Here is a 22,166-nt window from a genome sequence, read left to right on the forward strand (position 1 = left end):
CACCCCACCCTCCCAGCCGTGGGGCAGCCGGGGGTGGCGTGCGCTGGCGTGTCGAGCCGCGTCGTCCCACGGGCCTTGGCGTGTCGTGGCGTGTCGTGGCGTGTCCCGGGCAGGGCCTCGCCGCCCCACAGCTCCCGGGGTTCCCAGGCCCAGCCCCACGGGGTGACGCCGCCGGTCCCCCCCCCAACCCGGGGTGACGCCACCCCAGGAAACGACAGCGGCGGCGGCGGCGGGGGCCGGATGGACCCGGTGGGGGCCGAGCCCTGAGGGTCGGGGTTGGGGGGGGGGGGGAACACGGGGTTTGGAGGGGGGGGGGGGGGACGGACACACGCCGGCCATGAGCCCCCCCCGGCAGCAGGCGCTGGCCGCCATCCGGGCCGAGGTGAAGCGACACGAGGGGGCCAAGAGGCACCTCAATAAGTTGATCCGGTTGGTGGAGACCGTGGGGGACCCGCGGCTCCGGGAGAGTCTCAGCCTGTCCCTGAGGGGGCTGCAAGGTACGGGGGGGGGAGCGGGGGGGGGCGGGGGGGGCGAGGGGAGGGATGAGAGGACAGAGGGGACAGACAGAGGGACAGGAGGAGGGACAGGAGGGGAGACGGGGGGGGGTGGGGGTGGGGGGGCAGGGGACACCCGGGGGACAGGAGGATGGACAGGGAGAGGGACAGGGGGATGGAGGGACAGAAGGAAGGACAGAGGGGACAGACAGAGGGACAGGGGGCACCGGGGGGACAGGGGGATGGACAGGGGGGATGGAGGGACAGGGGGATGGAGGGGCAGGGGGGGACAGGGGACACCAGGGAGGGCAGGGGGATGGACAGCGGGGACAGACAGGGGGACAGAAGGATGGACAGGGGGATGGAGGGACACGGGACAGCGGGGGGACAGAGGGATGGAAGGACAGAGGGACAGAAGGAGGGACAGAAGGATGGAGGGCCAAGTGGAGGGATGGACAGACAGACGGGTGGACAGAGGTACAGGCAGGGGGGTGGGCAGGGGGATGGATGGATGGATGGACGGACAGGCAGAGGGGTGGAGGGCCGGAGGGACAGATGGACAGATGGGCAGAGGGATGGACAGAGGGACGGACAGAGGGACGGACAGAAGGGTGGGCAGGTGATGGACGGACAGAGGGACGGACAGAGGGATGGACAGAGGGATGGACAGAGGGACAGGTGGGGGGGGTGGGCAGGCGATGGACACACGGACGTCCAGATGGGTGGCTGGAGGGACAGAGGGACAGCCAAGGGGTGACACCGGTCCCCCCTGACCACGGCAGGACCCCCCCCCCCACCCACGGCCCAGCCCAGCCCAGGAGGGGGGTCCTTGGACCCCCCCCCCCCCTTTCCAGCAGGGCCCCCCCCAAACCCTGGGGCACCAGCCCCCCCCCCCTCCTCCCCCCCACTCCAGCCGAAGCCCCATCCTGCCCCCGGTGCCGAACGGGGGGGGGCACGGCTGCTCCCCCCCGCCCCCCCCGCAAAAGGGGACCCATTTGGGGACACTGAGGTGGGGGGGCAAGGACCCGCCGAAGGGGAAGTGGGGGTCGTGGGGGGGGTCGTGCCCCCCCCCCCGCTTCCCCCCCCCCCCCCAACTTTGCCGTGGGGGTGGTTTCCGGTGCAACAGCCCCAGAGCTGCGGTCGGTGACGTGGGGCCGTTTCCTCACCTCCGGCGGTCGCGGGGGGGGGGCCCCGCTGCCGGGTTGGGGGGGTGTGTGTGTGGGGGGGGGGGCGTGCTTTTGGGGGCGGGCCCACAGAGCTTTAAAGGAGGATTCTGCCACCCTATGGGGTGTCGTCCCCCCCCCCCTTGGTGGTTGCTGGGTGGGATGGTGTCACTGCTGGGGGGGGGGGACGGGACAGGGGTGCTGGTGCCCCCCCCGCCCAAATCCTGAACCCCTGCATCCCTGTGCCCCCCCCCAAACCTTTCGCGCTGGCATCTCCCCAGCGCGGTTGCCGTGGCAACGGGAAGCAGGGGGATGCCTTGTTGCTAAGCGCCCACAAAGTGGTACCCACCGCCGGCATCGATGGCGGGGGGGGGGGGGGAAAGGCACAGGAGCCCCCCCCCCCCCCCATTCCCCCCCGCTCCAAGCTCCCCCTCCAGGGCCCAGCTCCTACCCAGAGCGGGGGGGGGGGGCTGCCCGCTGTGCACACACACACCCCCCCCAAGGGTGTTGTGCCCCCCCTTCCCACTCCCTCCTGTGCCCCCCCCCCCAGCCCCCCAACTCGGCGTGGGGAGGGGGGGGGGGGCGGTCACAGCAGGGCCTGGGGACACGGGATGGGGACACGGCTGTCCCGGGGGAGGGGGGGTGTCAGAGCCAGCGTGACCCCGACCCCCCCCCCCCCATAGCGTGGCACGGGGGGGGGGTGGAGGGAGGGGAGTTGAGGGAGGGGGATGCAGCGTAGCACCCCCACGGGTCACAGGGCTGGGGTGAGAAGGCGGGGGGGGGGGGGGGCTCAGGGGGTACCCCCCCATCCCCGGGGAGGGGGGGGGAAGGTTGGGGGGGGGGGGGCATGGCGCCGTGTTTCGGCGGGGGCCGTGGGCGGGTTGCTGGGACGACGCACCCGGCTCTGTCACGAGCACCGGAGACGTGGGGGGGGGACGGACACAAAAGTGGGGGGGGGGACACGAACGGGGGGGGACACACATAGCGGCCCCCCCCCACCCCCAGCTCCACGGGCCACCCGTGTCCCCTCAGCCCCTGGCATCCCAGTCTCGGTTGGGGGGGTGCCAGTACCCACCTCCTGGGGACCCCCGGGGGGGGGGGGCGCGCAGAGCAGGGGGGGGGGTGGGGGGGGCCCCCAAGAGCCGTGTCCCGTCCCCCCCCCAAAGGGCCACCTCAGGCCACCGGCGCCGTGTCCGTCTGTCCCTTGGCACCGTGTCCGTCCCTGTCCCCAGGGTCCCGTCTGTGTGTCCCCCCCCCCCGGACCCCCACGTCTGTGTGGCGCCCCCCCCGGCCCCCCCCCATCGCCAGCCCCGCTGTTGCCATGACAACGGGATGCGGAGGATTTCTGCGCCGCTGCTAAAAATGCCGGAAAAACAGGCTCCTGGGCGCCCCCCCCCGCAACGGCTCTCCCCGCCCCCTCCCCTAATGGCTCCCCACAGCCCCCAAGGACCCCCCCCCCCCATGGCACCCCACACACCCGTCACGGCTCCCTACGGCCCCCCGCCATGGGTCCCCACAGCCCCCGCCATGTTCCTCCCACGGGCCCCACGCCCCCCCCCCCCCATAACCCCCCCCTACTGCTGCCCCGGGGGGATGTGGGGTGCTGGGAGGGAGATGTTGGGGGGGGAGGGAGAGGGATTGGGGGGGCCTGGGGTGGGGGTGTCACGGCGCAAGGGGGGCGTGCAGGGGGGGGTGTGCAGGGGCAGGTTTTGGGGCGCGCAGGGGAGCGTCGGGCAACGCAGGCAGGTGTCGGGGGGGGTGTCGTTGGGGGGGGGGGGGGTCGAAGGAGGAAGGTGGCGGGGGGTGACGGGGGGGGGGCGCCCGGCACGCTTGCGCCTGCCCGGTAGCGGCGGGGCCGCCGCCCGCCCCCGCCCCTCGGCCCGGCCCCGGGAGCGGCGCATGGCGGAGAGCGGTGGCCCCGGCCCCCCCCTCCCGGGCAGTCCAGGGCCCCCCCCCGCCGGGCCCCGGCCCCCCCCGGCCGCGCAGGGACCCCCCCGCCGGGTCCCGGTTCCTGTCCCCCCCTCCGCCGCCGCCGCCGCCGCCGCCAAGGACGAACCCGTCGGGGCGCTACCGTGAGCCCCTGTCCCGGGGGGGTCCCGGGCATGCCCCCCCCCGCCCCATAGCACACACCACCCCCCCCACCTCTCCATCACCCCGTGGCCCGTAACCACCCCCCGCCAACCCCGTCCCTCCCTCCCTATAAACCCTCTCTCCACCCACCCCCCCCAGAACCCCCCCCAACCCCAACCCCATTCACTCCCCCCCCACCCAATACCGACCCATTGCCCCCCCCCGCGATCCACGCCCCCACCTCCCCATCCCCGTAACCTCCACCCCCCCACCTCACCACCACCCCCCCCATCTTCCCCCACCCTCCTATAACCCCCCCAACCCTTTAATTCACCCCCCCCCTTTACCCCCCCCCCCCTCAATTCCTCCATCACCCTTCTCTGGGGAGGGGGGCGGGGGGAAGAAGCCCCCCACGATGCCCCCTGGGGTTGGAAGGGGAGGGGTGTGAGTGGGCCGGGGCGGGGCGGGGGGGGGGGGCAGGGAGGGGAGTTTAAGGGGAGGAAGGGGGGGGTTCAAGGGGGGGTGGTGGTGAATTTGGGAAGGGGGGGGGGCGGCGGCGGTGCCAACCCCTCCGGGGGCGGGCGAGCAGGGGAAGGCTTCGGGGAGGCGGGGACGGCACCGAGCATCCTCCCGGCACCGGCGGGCGCGGAACCGGCGAGGGGAGGCCAAAAAAAAAAAAAAATAAAAAGGGGGGGGGACAGACGCGACACCCCTAAAGAGGAAGGGGGGGGGGGGGCGGGCGGGGGCGGGTTTTTTTTGCCCTGCCCGCACCCATGAGCAGGACCACCGGCCTCCAGCGCCGGACCACCTACCTCATCTCCCTCACCCTGGTCAAGCTCGAGTCGGTGGCAACCCCCGGGGAGCCGGAGCAAGCCGCGGGGAGGGGGGGTGGTGATGGACCCCCCCAGGCCGGGGGGGAGGTTGGCGGGGGGGGAATTGGGGGAGCGGCGGAGGCTGCTCGCCCCGAAGATCCCGGTGGCGGCGGCGGCAAAAGCAAGAGGCCGGAGCGGCTTTTCCAGCGCCAGGACGCTCTCTGGATAAGTACCGCCGGCTCCGGCCCCCCCGACCCCCCCCCTGCCCCCTCTCAGCCCCCCTATTCCCCTTACCCCCGGCCCGACCCCCCCGCCACCCCAAACTTCCATCCCCCCCCGGCTCCCCCAACCCCGCGCCCCCCATGGCGCCCACCGCCCCCGCTCGCCCGCCTCCACCCCCCCCGCCGTACCCCCCAAACCCGACCCGGCCTTGTTACCGCCCCCCCCCGCCCCGGCCGTACCCCCCAAACCCGACCCGGCCTTGTTACCCCCCGTTGTACCCCCTAAACCTGACCTGGCCTTGTTACCCCCCGCTGTACCCCCTAAACCCGACCCGGCCTTGCTGCCCCCCCCCAGCGTACCCCCCAAACCCGACACCCTCCCCCGGGGGGCCAAGGGCACCTTGGAAGAGCGGGAGGGGGCGTCCCAAGAGTGCCCCCAACCCTTGGCAACCCCCCGCCGCCCGCTGCTGGCCCAGGCCAGTTGGGGTTACCCCGAGGGGGGGCCGGAGGGGAGCAAACCCCACCACCACCCCACCCCGGGGGTGTCCTCTCCCCACCCTGCGGCCGGTGCCCGCCGCCTGCGCCTGGCGGGGGCCAAACCCTTCAAGACGGTGACCACCAGCGGGGCCAAGGTGGGCTCGGAGGCCAAGGCGGGGGGCAAGGGGACCCCCAAAACGGCCGGCAGCCGCCTCTCCTGGCCCGAGGGGGAGGCCAAGGGGCGCCCCAAAGCCGGGGGGGGGAGCAAAGCGGGTGCCGAGGGGGGTCCCCGGCCGCCGGCGCGGGCTCGGCTCTCCCCCCGCAAAGGCAAAAGCAAGACCCTGGACAACAGCGATTTGCACCCGGGGCCAGGGGGGGGGTTGGCGCCGGCGCCCGCTCCCCCGGCTTTGCAAGCGGGGGGCACCCCCACCACCCCCGCCCCCCCGCCGGCCGAAACGGGGTTGAAACGGGGGCGCGAGGGGGGGCGAGCCTCCACCCGTGACCGCAAGATGCTCAAGTTCATCAGCGGGATCTTCGCCAAGAGCCCGGCGGCGACCCCCACCCACCCCGCCCCCCCCTGGGCCCTGCTCAGCACCGACCTGGGCAGAGGGGCCTCCCCCAGTGAGTACCGGGGGTTGGGGGGGGGTGTGGGGGGTCATCACAGCTGCTGGGGTCCACCGTGCCCCCCTGTGCCTCAGTTTCCCCCGGCATGGTGGGGTGACCTGGATGCAGGAGGGATGGAGGGGGTGAGGACCCCCCCCACCCCATTCCGTGTCGTGCCGTGCCTCAGTTTCCCCGTGGCTCCGTGGCAGTGGGGGGGAGGGGCAGGTGATCGGCGTGGGGGGGTGGGGGTGGTCCTGTGTGGGGCTGTGACCTGAGGTGGTGGTGGGGGGAAGGACCCGTCTGCGTCCCCATGGCCGGGGGGGGGCAATCGGTGGGTGCTGGGGCATGTGGTAGGGGGGCTGGTTGTGACCCACCAGACCGGGGGGACGCAGGTGGCCTGTCCCCAGCCTTGGGGTCCTGTGGGGTTGCGACATGGGGGTCCCCAGGCGCCGGCCGTGGCGAGGTGGGGAGGGGTTTGGGGGGGTGTCCTGTGCCTCAGTTTCCCCATCAGGGTTGGCTCCATCGGGCCCACCCCCGTCCGTCCGTCCCGCCGTCCATCCCGCCGTCTGTCCACTCCGCCATCGCCATCCTTCCCTCTGTCCATCTGTCCCATGCGCCCCACGGCCACCCTGTGTCCATCCCCCCAACCCCCCCACTCCCATCCACTGCCCCTGCCGCGGTGCCGTGGGGCGCGTGGGCAGAGCCTGCCAGGGACCCGGGGGTGGCAGCGGGGACACCCGTGGGTGGCAGCTCAGTGACGATGTGGGGGGGTGACAGGCAGCGGCGTTAACCCCTCTCCTGCCACACACCTGGGGGGGTGGGGGAGGTGGTCCTGCATGTGGCACGAGGGAAACTGAGGCATGGGGGGGGGACACACGGACCCGCTGTCTCTGCCCTGCCTCAGTTTCCCATTCCCGGGGTGGGGGGCAAGGGGCTGGGGGTGCTGGGGGGCACGGGCAGTGTCCTTGTGCCACGCCACGTCCCTGTGTTTGTGCTACGCTGGGTGCTTGTGCCACGCCACGTCCTCGTGCCCCACACACGCTGGTGCCTGCCGTGGTCTCACGCACCACGTCCGTCACATCCTCGTGCCCATCGTGTGCCACGTCGTGTCCTGGTGCCTTGCCATGTTCTCATGCCCCACCGTGTCCTGGTGCCCATCGTGTCCTGGTGCCACGCCGTGCCCTGGTGCCCATCGTGTCCCTCTACCATGCCACGTTCTTGTGCCACGCTGCATCCTCATGCCCCACATGCGCTGGTGCCTGCCATGGTGTTGTGCAACACACCTGTCGCATCCTTGTGTCCATCGTGTGCCACGCCGCATCCTGGTGCCACACCATGTCCTCGTGCCACGCCGCGTCCTGGTGCCCATAATGTCTCTGTGTCACACAATGTCCTCGTGCCACGCTGCGTCCTTGTGCCTGCCATGTTCTCGTGTGCCACGTCCATCACATCCTCGTGCCCATCGTGCCCCAGCCCGTGTCCTCGTGCCCCACCATGTCCTGGTGCCATGCCGCGTCCTGGTGCCCATCATGTCTCCGTGTCACACCATGTCCTCATGCCATGCTGCATCCTTGTGCCTGCCATGTTCTTGTGCCCCACGTCCATCACATCCTCGTGCCCCTTGTGTGCCCCACCGTGTCCTGGTGCCACGCTGTGTCCTGGTGCCCATTGTGTCCCTCTACCATGCCACATTCTTGCGCCACGCTGCATCCTCATGCCCGCCATGTTCTCGTGTGCCACGTCCACAACATCCTTGTGCCCCTTGTGTGCCACACTGCATCCTTGTGCCCACCGTGTCCCAGAATACATCGTGTCCTTGTGCCGTCCACCTCCTCCTGCCGCGCCACATTCTGGTGCCCATGGCGTCCTTGTGCCACCGCTGCGTCCTGGTGCCTGTCACGACCCGAGGCCCTTTGTGTCCTGGTTGCCCATCGTGTCCCCGTGCCACACCACGTCCTCCAGCCACGCATCACCCTTGTGCCCACCACGTCCCCGTGTCCACCGCGTCCTTGTGCCCACAGCCAGCGGGGCCCTGTGGCACCACGTCCCCACCACGTCACGTCACCGTGTCCCTCCTGCCACCCCCGCCGGGCTCGGTGCGGTGCTGTTGCTTGGTGACGGCTGGTGGCCGCCCACGCAGGATGCTGCCGGCGGCACTGCCGCAGGGGTGGGGGCGGCCATGCCCCTATCTGGGATGGGGTGCTGGGGGTGCCGAGGGGTGCCAGGGGGTGTCGGGGGTGCCTGGGCACCATCTCACCCCTCTCCTCCCCGCAGAGGCCTTGGTGAACAGCCAGGAATGGACCTTGGGCCGCTCCGTCCCCGAGATCCGGCTGGTGGGTATCATGTCCCCGCCCCATGTCACCCCATCCTCGGCCACCCTGACACCCCCTCTGTCCCCTCCCCAGGGCGTCCTGGGCAGCAGCAAGAGCGGGAAGTCGGCGCTCGTCCACCGCTTCCTCACCGGCTCCTACGTGGGCCTGGAGCCCACCGAGAGTGAGTGGCCATGGGGATGGACATGGGGCTTGGCATGGCCGTAGGGTTGGGCCTGGCCATGGGGATGGACATGGCCATGGGGATGGACGAGCCATAGGGTTGGACATGGCTGTGGGGATGGACGTGGCCATGGGCCTGAGCTTGGCCATGGGATGGACAAGCCATAGGGTTGGGCATGACCATGGGGATGGCCATGGTCATGGGGATGGACAAACCATCGGGTTGGGCATGACCATAGGGCTGGGCATGGCCATGGTCATGAGGACGGACAAGGCCATGCTTCTGGGCACGGTTGTGAGGTGAATGAGACCATAGAGTTGGGCATGGCCGTGGGCTGGACAAGGTCATGGCGCTGGGCAAGGCCATGGGGACAGACCAGGCCGTGGGGACAGACCAGGCCATGGTGCTGAGCACGGCCGTGGGGTGGACAAGGCCATGGAGATTGACAAGGTCATGGCGCTTGGCATGACCATGGGCATGGACAAAGTCTTGGGGACAGTCAAGGCCATGGGACGGACAAGGCCACGGTGCTCGGCATGGCCATGGGGTGTTCAAAGTCATAGGTCCAGATAAACCCCGGGGCTCCCCCCTCTCCTCCCCCCGGCTCCAGGTGGTCAGTTCAAGCGCGAGGTGATGGTCGACGGCCAGAGCCACCTCCTGCTCATCCGGGAGGAAGGAGGTGCCCCGGACGCCAAGGTACGTGGGGGCTGGGGGTCAGAGGGGGGGGAGGGCCGTGCTGGCCCGTGCCGAGCCCTGACCCCCGTCCGCGTCCCCCCCAGTTTGCCAGCTGGGCAGACGCCGTCATCTTCGTCTTCAGCCTGGAGAACGAGAGCAGCTTCGAGGAGGTGACGCAGCTGCACGCACTGCTCAGCGGCTACTGGGGCACCAGCGAGGTGGCCCTGGCGCTGGTGGGCACCCAGGGTGAGCTGGGGACATGGAACCCGGGGGATGGGGGTGCGGAGGGGATGACCCCCACCTCACTGCCCTGCTCCCCCTAGACAAGATCAGCTCCTCCAACCCCCGGGTGATCGAGGACGCCCGGGCCCAGGCGCTCTGTGGGGACATGAAGAGGTGCCTCTACTACGAGACCTGTGCCACCTACGGCCTCAACGTCGACCGGGTCTTCACTGAGGGTGGGTGTCACGGGGTGGTGGGCTCCCCTGGCACGGCCGGTGTAGCCACGGAGGGTGCTGGTGGTGGGATGGGGGCTGTGGCCAGTGACAGGGGTGGGCTGGGGGGTGGTGAGCAGGTAGGATGGGGATCATGGCCAGTGTGGAGTGGTGATGGTGGCTGGAGGGGTGGAGTGGGAATTGTGGCCAGAGTGGCACAGGAGCCATGGCTGGGTGGGATGGAGACTGTGGCCAGTGGCCAGGGTGTGATGGCGACAATGGCCGGGGTGGGACAGGGCCCACGGACAGAGTGGGATGGGGACTGTGGCCAGTGGCCGGGTGGGATGGTGACCATGGACAGGGTGGGACGGGGGCCATAGACAGGGTGGGATGGGGACCGTGGCCAGTAGCCGGGTGGGATGGCGACCATGGCCAGTGTGGTATCGGGACCATGGCCAGGGTGGGTTCGGGACCATGGACAGCGACCGGGGTTGGGTTCGGGACCATGGACAGCAGCCGTGGTGGCCAGGGGCTGGTGGCCAGGTAGGCTGGGACTGTGGCCAACGGCCAGGGTGGGATGGGGACCTTGGTCTTGTGGGATGGGGACTGTGGCTGGGGTAGGATGGGTCTGTGGCCTGTGGCTGCGGTGGGATGGGGACCAGGGCCAGATGACTGTGGCCTGGGAGCCACGTCCAGGTGGGACAGGGACGGTGGCTGGGCGGGGTGGGGGATCTCATCAGCGTGTCCCCCACCCTGACACGAGGCTCCCGGCACAGTGGCCCAGAAGGTGGTGGCACTGAAGAAGCAGCAGCAGCTCATGGCGTCCTGCAAGTCTCTGCCCAGCACCCCCAGCCACTCAGCCGCATCCACGCCCGTCGGGGGCATCCACCCCGGCCAGGTACCCCCCCGGCTGGGGATGCCCCCCCACCTCACCCCTCCCTCTGGCCACGGGATGCCAGTGCTGACCCCGTGTCCCATCCAGGCCAGCAACGGTGGCCACACCAGTGACTACTCATCCTCGTTGCCCTCCACCCCCAACGTCAGCCACCGGGAGCTGCGGAGCGAGACCCCGGCCCCCCTGGGCACCCCCAGCTCCCTGCACCGTGGGGCCAAGCGCCGCACCAGCCTCTTCGCCGTGAGTGTGCTGGGACCCCCGCGGTGGCAGCAGGGGACATGTGGAACCCGGGGTGTCCCCTAGCAGAGTGGTGGCAGCAGGGGGCACATGGCATCTGAGCTGTCCCCCTGGCAGGTGGCGGTGGCATAAGGGGGGCATGTGGCACCCAAGGTGTCCCCCTGGCAGGGTGGTGGCAGCACAGGGACACGTGTGGCACCCACAGTGTCCCCTGGGCAAGGTGGTGGCAGCGTGGGGCACATGTGGCACCCAGAGTGTCCTCCTGGGCAAGGCGGTGGTGGCACAGGGGGCCACGTGGCACCCAGGGTGTCCCCACCATGGTACCCTGGCAGCAGGGGGGACACATGGGCATCTCAGGGTGTCCCCACAGTGGGGCTGCAGCGGGGTGGGGGACAGTGTGGCACCCCTGGGGTGTCCCCGGCAGTGCCACGTGTCCCTCTGAGACCGTCCCCTGTCCCCGCAGACGCGCCGGGGCAGCGACTCGGAGAAGCGGAGCCTGGACAGCCGGGGCGAGGGGGCGGGCAGCGGCCGCGCCATCCCCATCAAGCAGGTCGGTGGGGTGAGGAGACTGGTGTGTGTGTGGGGGGGGGGGTGGCGTGGCGGGAGATGCACGGTGAGGTCCCCATGTGTGTCCCCCTTCACCGGCTCCCTTTGTGTCCCCCCCCCTCCAAGAGCTTCCTGCTGAAGCGCAGCGGCAACTCCCTCAACAAGGAGTGGAAGAAGAAATACGTCACCTTGTCCAGCAACGGGCTCCTCTTCTACCACCCCAGCATCAACGTGAGCGTCCCCGTCCCCCACCCCCCCTGTCCCCATGGCGGTGGCTGGAGGTGGTGGGGGCGACACCCCCCCCCCCCCGGTCTCAGCTCCCCCCCCCCATCTCCTTTCCCCCCCCCCTCCCTCCTCGGCCTGTCCCCGCGGCAGGACTACATCCACAGCACCCACGGGAAGGAGATGGACCTTCTCCGAACCACCGTCAAGGTCCCCGGGAAGCGGCCCCCCCGTGCCATCTCTGCCTGTGGGCCCTCCGCCAGCATCAACGGGCTGGTGAAGGACGTGGGGACGGCAGCCGAGGGTGGCAGTGAGTATCGGTGACGCTGCCGGTGACAGTCACAGGGTGTCCAAGGGGACACCGGTGTCACCTGCTCCTTCCTTCCCCCCGCCCCAACCTCCGCAGCCGGCGCCTCCCCCGTGGGGCTCAGCCTCCCCCCGGAGCCGGGGATGAAGGGGTCGGGTAAGGGCGAGCGGTCCCTGCAGCGCTGCGCCTCCGCCTCCAGCGCCAAGCTCTCTGGCTCCGGTGAGTGTCCCCCTCCTTGTCACCTCCCGTGGACCCGGCCACTGCCCCCGGACAGAGCCAGGGACCTTGCCCATGGTGGCCCCACTGAGCCCGGTGGTCCCTGGGGAGCCCTGGTGAGCCTGGGGACCCGGTGGCCCTTGGTGGCCCTGGTGATCCCGGAGGCCACTATGAACCCGGTGGCTCCTGGTGAGCCTTGGGGCCCAGTGGCCCTTGGTGGCCCTGGTGATCCTGGAAGCCACAATGAACCTGGTGGCCTCGGTGACCCTAGTGAGCTGAGTGGCATTGGTGGACCTGGTGACTCTGGTGGCTCCAATATCCCGGTGGCCCTGGTTGAGCCCAGTGGCTCTGTTGGACTTGGTGACCCTGGTAGCCCTGATGACCCCGCTGAGCCCAGTGGCGTTGGTGGACCTGGTGACTCTGGTGGCTCCAATAGCCCCGGTGACCCTCAGTGGTGAGCCCGGTGGCCCCCAGCAGCCCAGCGTGTGGGTCTCTCGGCAGATGGCCCCCCTGCCTTCGAGGCCATCTCCAGCCCCGGCAGCTCGGGCAAGGACCCCCCGCCGTCGCCCATGATCGACAGAAAGAAGCACCGGCGGAAGAAGCTGATGACGCCCTCCAAGACGGAGGGCTCGGCTGGGCAGGCGGAAGGTGAGAGCCGTGGGGCCGGCGCCCCGGGCCCCGCTGCCTCATGGACGGTGGCCACGGAGCCCCAGGGACGAGGCCACCGTGCCCCCCCCCCCCAGGGGATGACGCTCCCCCCCAACCCCCCAGGATGCCACAGGGCTGTGGTGAACGGAGGATCTGGGACCGATCCTGCCCCCCCCCCCCACCTTGCCACGCTGAGCCACCGCTGCCCTGCCCACGCGTGTCCCCCCCCCCCTCCTCGCTCTGCCACCCCCTCCCGCCTTAACCCCGCACCCTGTCCCCCCCACCTCCCTTCCCTGGGCTTATTTTTTGTTTTGGGGGGGGGGGGGGGGGGGGGGGGGGTGCCTCCTCTCGTGACTCTCTCTCCCCCTTTCCTCTCTCTGCTCTCTCTGCTCTCGCTGCCCGGAACCCTCCGCAGCCAAGCGCAAAATGTGGAAATTAAAAAGCTTTGGTAGTTTAAGAAATATTTATAAAACAGGTAACGTGGCACGTGGCGCGTGGCCGTGCTCCACTCATGCATGTGGCTGTGTCCCATCCTCGCCTGCCGCCATCGCACAACCCCCCCCACCCCCCCGGGGGCACAAATCTTGGGGGGGTATCCCCAGGGAGCGGGCAGGTGGTGGGGCCACGGCGTGGGGCAGGGGGTGGGGGGTGGGGGGTGGGGAGTGGGATGTGGATGTGGGGCAGCCCAGCACCTCCCCAAGGTGCGGGACGTCCCCTTGCCACGTCGCCTGGCCCCAAGTCCCACCGCCCGCCCTGGGGTTGGGGGTGGGGGGGGGTGGTTTGTGGGGGTGTCTCTGGTCCCCGCAGAGGAGGAGAACTTCGAGTTCATCATCGTGTCCAGCACGGGGCAGACGTGGCACTTCGAGGCCGCCAGCTTCGAGGAGCGCGACGCCTGGGTGCAGGCCATTGAGAGCCAGATCCTGGCCAGCCTGCAGTGCTGCGAGAGCAGCAAGAACAAGGTGGGACCCCCCCCCCCCCCCCCCCCAGGTGGTCAGGGAGGGGGGGATGGGGGTGTGACAATGCCACCGCCCCCACACCCTGCTCACCGACACCCCCCCTCTCCATCTCCCCCCCCCCCGTCCAGGCTCGCATGGACAGCCAGAGCGAAGCCGTGGCCATCCAGGCCATCCGCAATGCCCGGGGCAACTCGCTCTGCGTGGACTGTGGGGCGCCCAGTGAGTCTCCTGGGGGGCAGCCGGGGGGTGGGGAGGGGGGCATTGGTCACATGGGGCCGTTGGTTGCACGGTACCGTGGGCCCTGTGGGGCCATGGGCCATGGAGAGCTGTTGGTCACACAGTGTCATGGTCCACAGGGGGGCCACGTGGGGCCATCGGTTACTTGGGGCCATGGTCCATGAGGACCCATGGTCAATGTGGGGCCATCGGTTACTTGGGGCCATGGTCCATGAGGACCCATGGTCAATGTGGGGCCATCAGTTATTTGGGGCCATGGTCCATGTGGGGCCATCGGTTACCCGGGGCTAAGGTCCATGAAGACCCGTGGACCATGGGCCACACCATGCCACACACTGCTAAGTGCCACAAGCCAAGGGGTGCCATGGGGCCATGCAATGGCCACACGATGTCATGGGCTGTGCCATGGGCCACCCAACACCCTGGACTAGGAAGCACCATGTCCTACATGATGCCATGGGCCATGCCATGGCCCACAAGCCATGCAATAGCCACACGGTGCCATGGGCCATATGGGCCGTGGGTCACACCATGCCATGTACCATGGGGTGCCACAAGCCAAGGGTGCCATGGGTCATGCAATAGGGACATGATGCCATGGGCTGTGCCATGGGCCACCCAACTTCCTGGACTAGGAAGTACCATGTCCCACACGATGCTGTGGGCCACATGATGCCGTGGACAATGGGTCACATATGCCATGGGCTGTGCCATGGGCCACCCAATGCCCTGGACTAGGAAGCACCATGTCCCACACAATGTCGTGGACCACATGATGCCATGGCCCACATGGACCATGGGTCACACCATGCCAGACACCACGAGGTGCCACAAGCCAAGGGGTGCCACAGGGCCATGCAATGGCCACATGTTGCCATGGGCTGTGCCACTTAATGGCCCCCACATGATGCCGATGGTCTCTGCGTGTGTGTGTGTCCCCTCCCCCAGACCCCACCTGGGCCAGCCTCAACCTGGGGGCCTTGATCTGCATCGAGTGCTCGGGGATCCACCGCAACCTGGGCACCCACCTCTCCCGCGTCCGCTCCCTCGACCTGGACGATTGGCCCCGGGAGCTGACTCTGGTCCTCACCTCCATCGGCAACGCCACCGCCAACAGCATCTGGGAGAAGAACCCCCAGGGCCGCTGCAAGCCCACCCACGAGTCATCCCGGTGGGTGCCCCCCCCCCCCCCGCCTCCTCTCCCCACCCACCACCTCCCCGGGTGCCACGCAGTCCCGTTATGTGGCCATGGAACTCGTGGGGTGGCCATGGGAATTGTGGGGTGGCCATGGGAATTGTGGGGTGGCCATGGGAATTATGTGGCCATTTGTGTCCCCCCCCCACAGGGAGGAGCGGGAGTCGTGGATTCGGGCCAAGTACGAGCAACGGCTCTTCCTGGCGCCGCTGCCACCGGCCGAGGTCCCGCTGGGGGAGCAGCTCTTCTGCGCGGTGCAGGAGAAGGACCTGGAGATGGTGCTGCTGCTCCTGGCCCACAGCAAGAAGGAGCAGCTCAACGTCAGCCCCGGTGACAAGGACCGGCGCACGGCGCTGCACGTGGCCTGCGACATGGCCCTGGTGGTCATCACCCAGCTGCTGGTGTGGGTACGTGGGGGTGAAGGGCGGGGGGGGACGGGGTGGTGGCAGGGGATGGGGGGCATGGGGTGACCATGGGGCAAGGGAATGGTTATGGGGACCGTGGCATGGCCAGGGAGGAGATAGCGTGGTCATGGGGACCATGATGTGGCCATGGGGGGCATGGTGGGGTCATGGAGACCATGGCATGGCTTTGGGGGACATGGCATAGCCATGGGGGATGTGGCATGGCCATGGGAATCATGGGGTGGCCACGGGACTGACGGGATGACTGTGGGAATTAGGTGGCCATGGGAATCATGGGATGGCCATGGGACTGATGGGATGGCCACGGGACTGATGGGGTGGCCATGGGCATTATGGGATGGCCATGGGCCTTGTGGGGTCGGGGGGGCACATGCCATGACCACAAGGGAGACAGTGGCCCATCCCACGGGGTGGAGAGGGGAGCCAGCATGGCTACCGGGCACCACGGCACGGCTACCGGTGGCCATGCCATGGCCAACGGTGGCCGGTTGTGTGGGGGGGTGGCGTGTGACGTGCCAACGGTGGGGGGGGGGTGGGGTGTGTGCCCGCAGTACGGCGCCGACGTGCGGGCGCGGGACGGGCACGGCCGGACGGCGCTTTTCTACGCCCGCCGGGCCGGTAGCCAAGAGTGCGCCGACATCCTCCTGCAACACGGTTGCCCCGGCGAGGGACCCGGTGGCCCGGCCACCCCCGGCATCCGCCGCAAGAGCAGCTGCACCAGCGTGGGGCCCTGCGAGCCACGGACCGCCCTGGTATAGCCAGCGAGGGGCCCGGTGCCCGCTCGGTAGCCCACCACCTCACCCTGGGCAGCCCCCCACCCCCAATATCCCACCCCCGATATCCCACCCCCACACACACACACACTCCCCCCGGGACTGTGGGTTCCCCCCGGGGGTCACCCCACGGTTTGTATTTTTGATGCTCTATTTATTATTCAGCCCCCGCTGGGGTCTCTTCTGGTCCTGTGTGTCGTCCCCCCCCCTTTTTGGGGTCCCCCCCTCACTTTTGAGTGTCCCCCCCCACCTTTCAGCGGGTGTCCTCCCCACCCCCCCCAGGTTGGGGCTCAGGGTGGTGGCACCGCTGCCCGAATGCCTGGGTCCCCCCCCTCTTTCAAGGGCCCCCCCCCACCTTTCAGGGGTCCCCCCCCCCTTTCAGGGGTGTCCTCCCCCAGGTTGGGGCTCAGGGTGGTGGCACCTCTGCCTGGAAACCTGGGTCCCCCCCCTCTTTCAGGGGTCCCCCCCCACTTTTCAGGGGTTCCCCCCCTCCTTTCAGGGGGTGTCCCCCCCACCCCAAGGTTGGAGCTCAGGGTGGTGGCACCGCTGCCCGGACACCAGAGTCCCCCCCCTCTCAGTGCCACCCGTGGCCCCCTCCCCGTGCCAGGCGGGGGGGACACTGGGGGTCCCTGGCACCATGGCCAGTAAACCCCCCCGCCCCTATCACCCCACTCATGCCACCCCCTTCCCTGGCATGGGTCACCCCCCGCCTTGCCACCTTGCTCACATCATCCCATCCTGCCCCCCCCCCCCGTGCCTCCCCCCTTCCCCCAGCCATGCCACCCCCCCTCTGCGTCACCCCCACTCATGTCACCGTCCCTTTGTCACCCCCCCCCAGCCATGCCACCCCCCCCCGCCATGACCCGCCCCCCCCCCCCAGGCTGTCCCACCCCATCCCCGTGGCAGGAGCAGAGCAGACCCCACCGCCCCCCCCCCCCAATCCTTTTCTACAACAACCTTTTGTACATCCCCTTCCCCCCCCCCCGCCGTGGCCTGACACCTGCCCCCCCCAATGTCCCCCCCCCTTTTTTCTCAGCGTCCCCTTGGGAACCTCTTTAATTTATTGCTTCGTTTAGCGTTAGGATAGAGCCAGCCCCCCCCCACCGCCACCGAGGGGGGGGGTAACCGCTGGTGGGACCCCTGCCACCTCGTGGGGGGGGGAGGGGCACCCCATCCCCTGCCCCGGGACCCCCCCATGAATGTAGGGGCACCCTCTCGCTGTGACGCCCCAAGGCGCCCCGTGGTACCACGGCAGCGCCAGTGGGGTCTGAGCCGGGGTCCCCAGGTTGCGGGGGGCCAGGGCGGGGGGGGGGGGGGGGGGGCGGAAGGGGGGTCCGGGCTGTGCCGGGGGGGGGTCCGGGCTGTGTACAGCGTTTTCCTCTCTCGGGTTGTCACTGTAAGTACGTAACAATGTCGGATTTGGCGCTGTGACCCTGGTGGCTCCTTCCGGCGGCGGGGGGGGGGGGCACTGAGGGGGTGGGGGAAAGGGCACGGGGCAGCAAGGGGGGGAGGGGCATGGGGGGGTGATGGAGAGGGTTGGGGGTCCGGCTGGGTGGGTTGTGCCGTGGGTCACTGCCAGAGAGCCACGGGGCTAGAAGCCACGGGACCATGGGGCCGCAATCCATGGGGCCACACAGGACCTGTGCCATGGGGCCACTAGCCATGGGGCCATGATGGAGCTGTGTCATCGTGCCAGAGAGCCATGGGGCCACGAGCCATGGGGCTGTGATAGAGCTGTGCCATGATGCCACGGGGCCATGAACCATGGGGCCACACTGGCGGAGCTGTGCCGTGGGTCACTGCTGGAGAGCCGTGGGGCCACACGGCCACGAACCATGGGGCCATGAGCCATGGGGCTACACAGGACCTGTCCCATGGGGCCACAAGCCATGGGGCCACGGTGCCAGGGAGCCACGGGCCAGGAACCATGAGGCCATGGTGGAGCTGAGCCACAAGCCATGGGGCCACGAGCCACAGGGCCATGGTGGACCCACGTCATCGTGCCAGAGAGCCACGGGGCCACCACCAGCCCCACTGTCCCCTCCCTGTCACTAGCCCAGAGCTGTCGCCATGTCCCGGGGGGGGCTGAGGGGGGACAGGAGGGGACAGTCCCCCCAAAAGGGGGCTAGATCTGACACCCACTCCCCCACCCCCCAAAAGGGGTGTGACGTGGGGGTCCCATCACCCACAGACCCCCCCCACTGCCCCCCCCAGCCACTACCACACTCCCCCCCTCCCCCCCCATTGCAGTAGGGTGTCTCTGCCCCCCCCCAAAGCCACCAGCTCCGTGTCCTGCTAAGACACAGCCCCCTCTCCCCAAATCCCTCTCCTACCCCTGGTGTCGTGTGTGTCCCCCCCCCAAAAGCCACCAGCCCCCTGTCCTGCTGTGACACACCCCCCCCCCCCCCCGGATCAGGGACATCCAATTCCAGCAAATCTCATTACCAGCCACTAATTAGGGCCACGTGGGTCTGGCTGGGGTGGGAGGGGGACATGGGGTACTGGGGGGGGCAGAGAACCTGGGGGGGGGGGAGGAGCAGGGCATTTGGGGTCCCTGGGACAGCAATGGGGTGATATATGGGGGGGGTTCTCACCTCCCCCATCAGGGTCCCTGTCCCCATCCCTGTATCCCCCCCTACCCTGGTGTGGGATGCAGGACTGGCCACAGCCCCCCCCCCCGCGCATCTCCCCCCCCCCCCAAAATATGGGGCAGCTTCTCCCCCACCCCAACGTGGGTGTCTCCATCTCGGGGGGGGACACAAAACACCCCAAGTCCCAGTGGTGACAGTGACACCGACATACCAAATGAGGAAACGGCTCCTCCATCCTGGGCAAAGGGCTTTAATTGGGGGGGGCGAGATCTGGAGGGGTGGGGGGACACAACAGCACCCACGCGTGCCCCCCACCCCATTGCCGCCCCCCCCCCCACCCGGGGGGGCACCATTCTCACCCCCAAACCAGCCCGGTGGGCACCGAGAGCGGGGGTGTCCCAGTGGAAGGGGGAGGTTGGCGGAGGGGGGGGGGGCTATGTCAGGGTGCCATTGGTGGGTGGGGGGGCGCGGGGGGGCGCGGGGGGGTCGTAGCGGGGCTGGTAGCCGTAGGGGTGCAGGCGGTGTGTGAGATACTCCAGCGCGTACATCTCCTCCCCCCCCACGTAGTGGAACGACACCGCCAGGTCCGAGCAGCACTGGGGCCCTGGGGGCGGGGAAAATGGGGGGTCGGGGGGGGGGGGCACCGGGCACCCAGTGCACCCCCCGCCACCCGTTGGTGCCATGCTGGGGGGGGGGGGCTGGAGGCTGTGCCCCTGCCCGGAGTCCATCACTGTGGCATCAGGAGTGGGGTGGGGGGCACTGGGGGCAGCTCCCCCCCAGCCTGTGTCGTCCCCCCCCCTTCTCATGGTGACCCCCCCTCCCCCCGCCCCGGGGTGCCCGCTGGTGGCCGTGACCAGATGCTGCATGGACGTTGGGGTCATAGAAGTGGGGGGGGGGGTCACCATGGAGGAGGGGGACACCATGGCCATAGAAAGGGGGGGGGACACCATGGAGGGAGGGGGGGCACCACGGAAGGGAAGGGACATCATGGACATGGATTGGGGGGGACACCATGGAAAGGGGGACACCATTTAAGGGGGGGACACCATGACCATAGAAAGGGGGGAACACCATAGCCGTGCATGGGGGGGGAGGACACACCAGGGCCCCCCCCTCCCAACTCCCCCCCCCCAACATCCCCCTCCCACCCCAGCCAGACCGTGCGGCCCTAATTAGTGGCTGGTAATGAGATTTGCTGGAATTGGATGTCCCTGATCCGGGGGAGGGGGGTGGGGGGGTCACAGTGGGGCGGAGGGGTGGTGGCGGTGGGGAGGGTTAGGGGCCAGCTGGGTGAAGGGACAGTGGCCCCGGAGGTGGGGGGGGGGGAGGGGGGGGGGCGAGGGGGGGGGGTGGCCCTTACCTCCACCACGGGTAGTAGCAGTAGCTCCGGTACCAGAAGTTGGGGGAGAACTTGTGGGTGAGGTGGGTCTCGGGGGGGGAAGGGGGTGGAAAGTCTCGCGCCCCCCTGTGTCCCGCGAGTCGCCCGCCACCACCCCCACCTTCTCCAGGCACTGGCCCAGGGCCAGGTCCTCCACGGGGCTGGTGTGGCCACAGGAACCGGTGGCCAAGGCGGCCACCAACCTCTTGAGGGCTTCCTTGCTGAGGACGTAGCCGGCCCCCCCGCTCATGTAGCCCTGCTTGGTGAAGGGCTTGAAGCGTTTCCCGAAGTAGAGGGGGCGCTCAGGGGGGTGGGGGGCCAGTAGCCACCTCAGGTTGGCCACCACCAGGAAAGTGTCGTCGTCCGCCTTGAGGAACCAGTCGGCCTGGTCCAGGTGGTGCCGGTGGACGTACTGGAAGGCGCGGATGGTTTTCCAGTAGAGCTGGTGGCGACCTTCCCCCACCGGTAGCCCCACGGCTGGGAAGGCCGGGGCCGGTTGGGAGCTCATGAAGATGGCCACGTTGCAGTGCCGGGCCCAGGTGGCCCTGACGTGCCGAGCCTTGGTCTCCAGGGTGGTGGGACCCGTCATCACCCAGCAGAGGACACGCACCCGCTGGAAAAGCGCCCGCGCCACCCTGGCGTCATCGCCTGCCGGGGACCGGGGCGGGAGGTGGGGGGGGACATGGCGCCACGTTGGCCATGATGGGGACCACCACATCCATTGGCCATGGTGGGGACCACCCCAATTTGTTTGGCCACGGTGGGGACCACCATGTTCATTGGCCATAGAGGGGATCACCACATTCATTGGCCATGGTAGAGACCACCACAGTCGTTGGCCATGATGGGGACCACCACATCCATTGGCTATGGTGGGGACCACCCTGTCGTTGGCCACAATAAGGACCACCCCATTTGTTGGCCACAGTGGGGACCACCCCAATTTGTTGGCCACGATGGGGACCACCACACTCGTTGGCCATGAGGAGCACCCCGTTGTTGGCCATGATGAGCACCACCCCATTCACCGGCCATGGTGGGGACCACCATGTTTGCTGGCCATGGTGGAGACCACCACACTCATCGACCACGGTGGGGACCACCCCACTCATTGACCACAGGGGGGACACCCCATTTGTTGGCCACAATGGGATCCCCATCATGGTGGGGACCACCCCATTTGTTGGCCACGATGGGGACCACCACACTTGTTGGCCACAATGGGGGCCACCACATTCGTTGGCCATGGTGGGGACCGCCACAACTGTAGGCCACAATGAGGATCACCCCATCCGTTGGCCGCAGTGGGGACCACCACGTTTGTTGGCCACTGTGGGGACTACTCCATTCAGTGGCCATGGTGGGACCCCCATCATGGTGGGGACCACCCCATTTGTTGGCCACGGTGGGGACCACCATGTTTCTTGGCCACGGTGGGGACCACCACATCCATTGGCCACCCTGGGGACCACCCCATTGGACCCACACCATCACCCACAGCGCATGGTCGGGGGGGTGGCCCTCAGCCCCCCCCCACCCCAACTGGAGCACCCACCTGGATGACCCCCCCCATCCCTCCAACCCCCTCCCACCAGAGACCCCCGCAGCCATCCGTGGTCCCCCCCTGCCACCGTGGTGTCACCCACCTGGTGGGGCCACGCCGTAGAGCACGGGGGGGTGGGACACCCTGGGGGGGTCACTGGCTTCTTGGGGTCCTGTCTGGGGGGGGCGGGGGCAGCAGGAGGCCGTGGAGGAGGAGGAAGGTGACGGTGAAGCCCACCAGGACCCCCCCGTGGAAGGGCAGCCACCCGCTCCTCAGGCCCGGCAGCAGCATTGCGCTGGGGGGGGGGCCTGGCATGGAGGGGGGGGGGTATCAATGGGGGACCCCCCCAGCGATACCCCCCCCCCCCCGACGGTGTGTCGTCCCCCCCCGCGATGTCCCCAACTGTCACCGCCTGCGGAAAACCCCGGGGGAAAGTCCACGGGGCGGGGGGGGGGCGGATAGGATGGGCGGGGGCGGGGGGGGGGAACCAATGGGGGGGTGACAACACCCACGGGGGGTGTGACGACACCTGGGGGGGTGGCAGAGCTGTCACCC

The 22,166-nt window shown here is 69.3% G+C and overlaps 2 protein-coding genes across 2 annotated transcripts; one reads left to right on the forward strand and one right to left on the reverse strand.

Moving 5' to 3' along the window:
* Positions 1-337: 337 nt before the first annotated feature.
* On the forward strand, positions 338-16,084 carry AGAP2 (ArfGAP with GTPase domain, ankyrin repeat and PH domain 2). Its single transcript, XM_074167562.1, has 19 exons — positions 338-497; positions 8,115-8,173; positions 8,246-8,333; positions 8,944-9,029; positions 9,113-9,254; positions 9,332-9,466; positions 10,219-10,340; positions 10,425-10,577; positions 11,038-11,124; positions 11,247-11,351; positions 11,496-11,652; positions 11,749-11,868; positions 12,367-12,513; positions 12,929-12,988; positions 13,321-13,472; positions 13,598-13,688; positions 14,655-14,877; positions 15,053-15,308; positions 15,878-16,084. Exons 1-19 carry the CDS (start codon positions 338-340, stop codon positions 16,082-16,084), a joined length of 2,550 nt encoding a protein of 849 aa, XP_074023663.1.
* Positions 16,085-19,124: 3,040 nt separating this feature from the next.
* On the reverse strand, positions 19,125-21,075 carry LOC141478528 (glycoprotein-N-acetylgalactosamine 3-beta-galactosyltransferase 1-A-like). The gene is given in 4 exon segments (XM_074167563.1): positions 19,125-19,303; positions 20,058-20,127; positions 20,130-20,716; positions 21,036-21,075. Coding segments are annotated over 4 exon segments (876 nt in total).
* Positions 21,076-22,166: the final 1,091 nt, after the last annotated feature.

Source organism: Numenius arquata, unplaced genomic scaffold (genome assembly GCF_964106895.1).
Source record: "Numenius arquata unplaced genomic scaffold, bNumArq3.hap1.1 HAP1_SCAFFOLD_1357, whole genome shotgun sequence".
NCBI lineage: Eukaryota > Metazoa > Chordata > Aves > Charadriiformes > Scolopacidae > Numenius > Numenius arquata.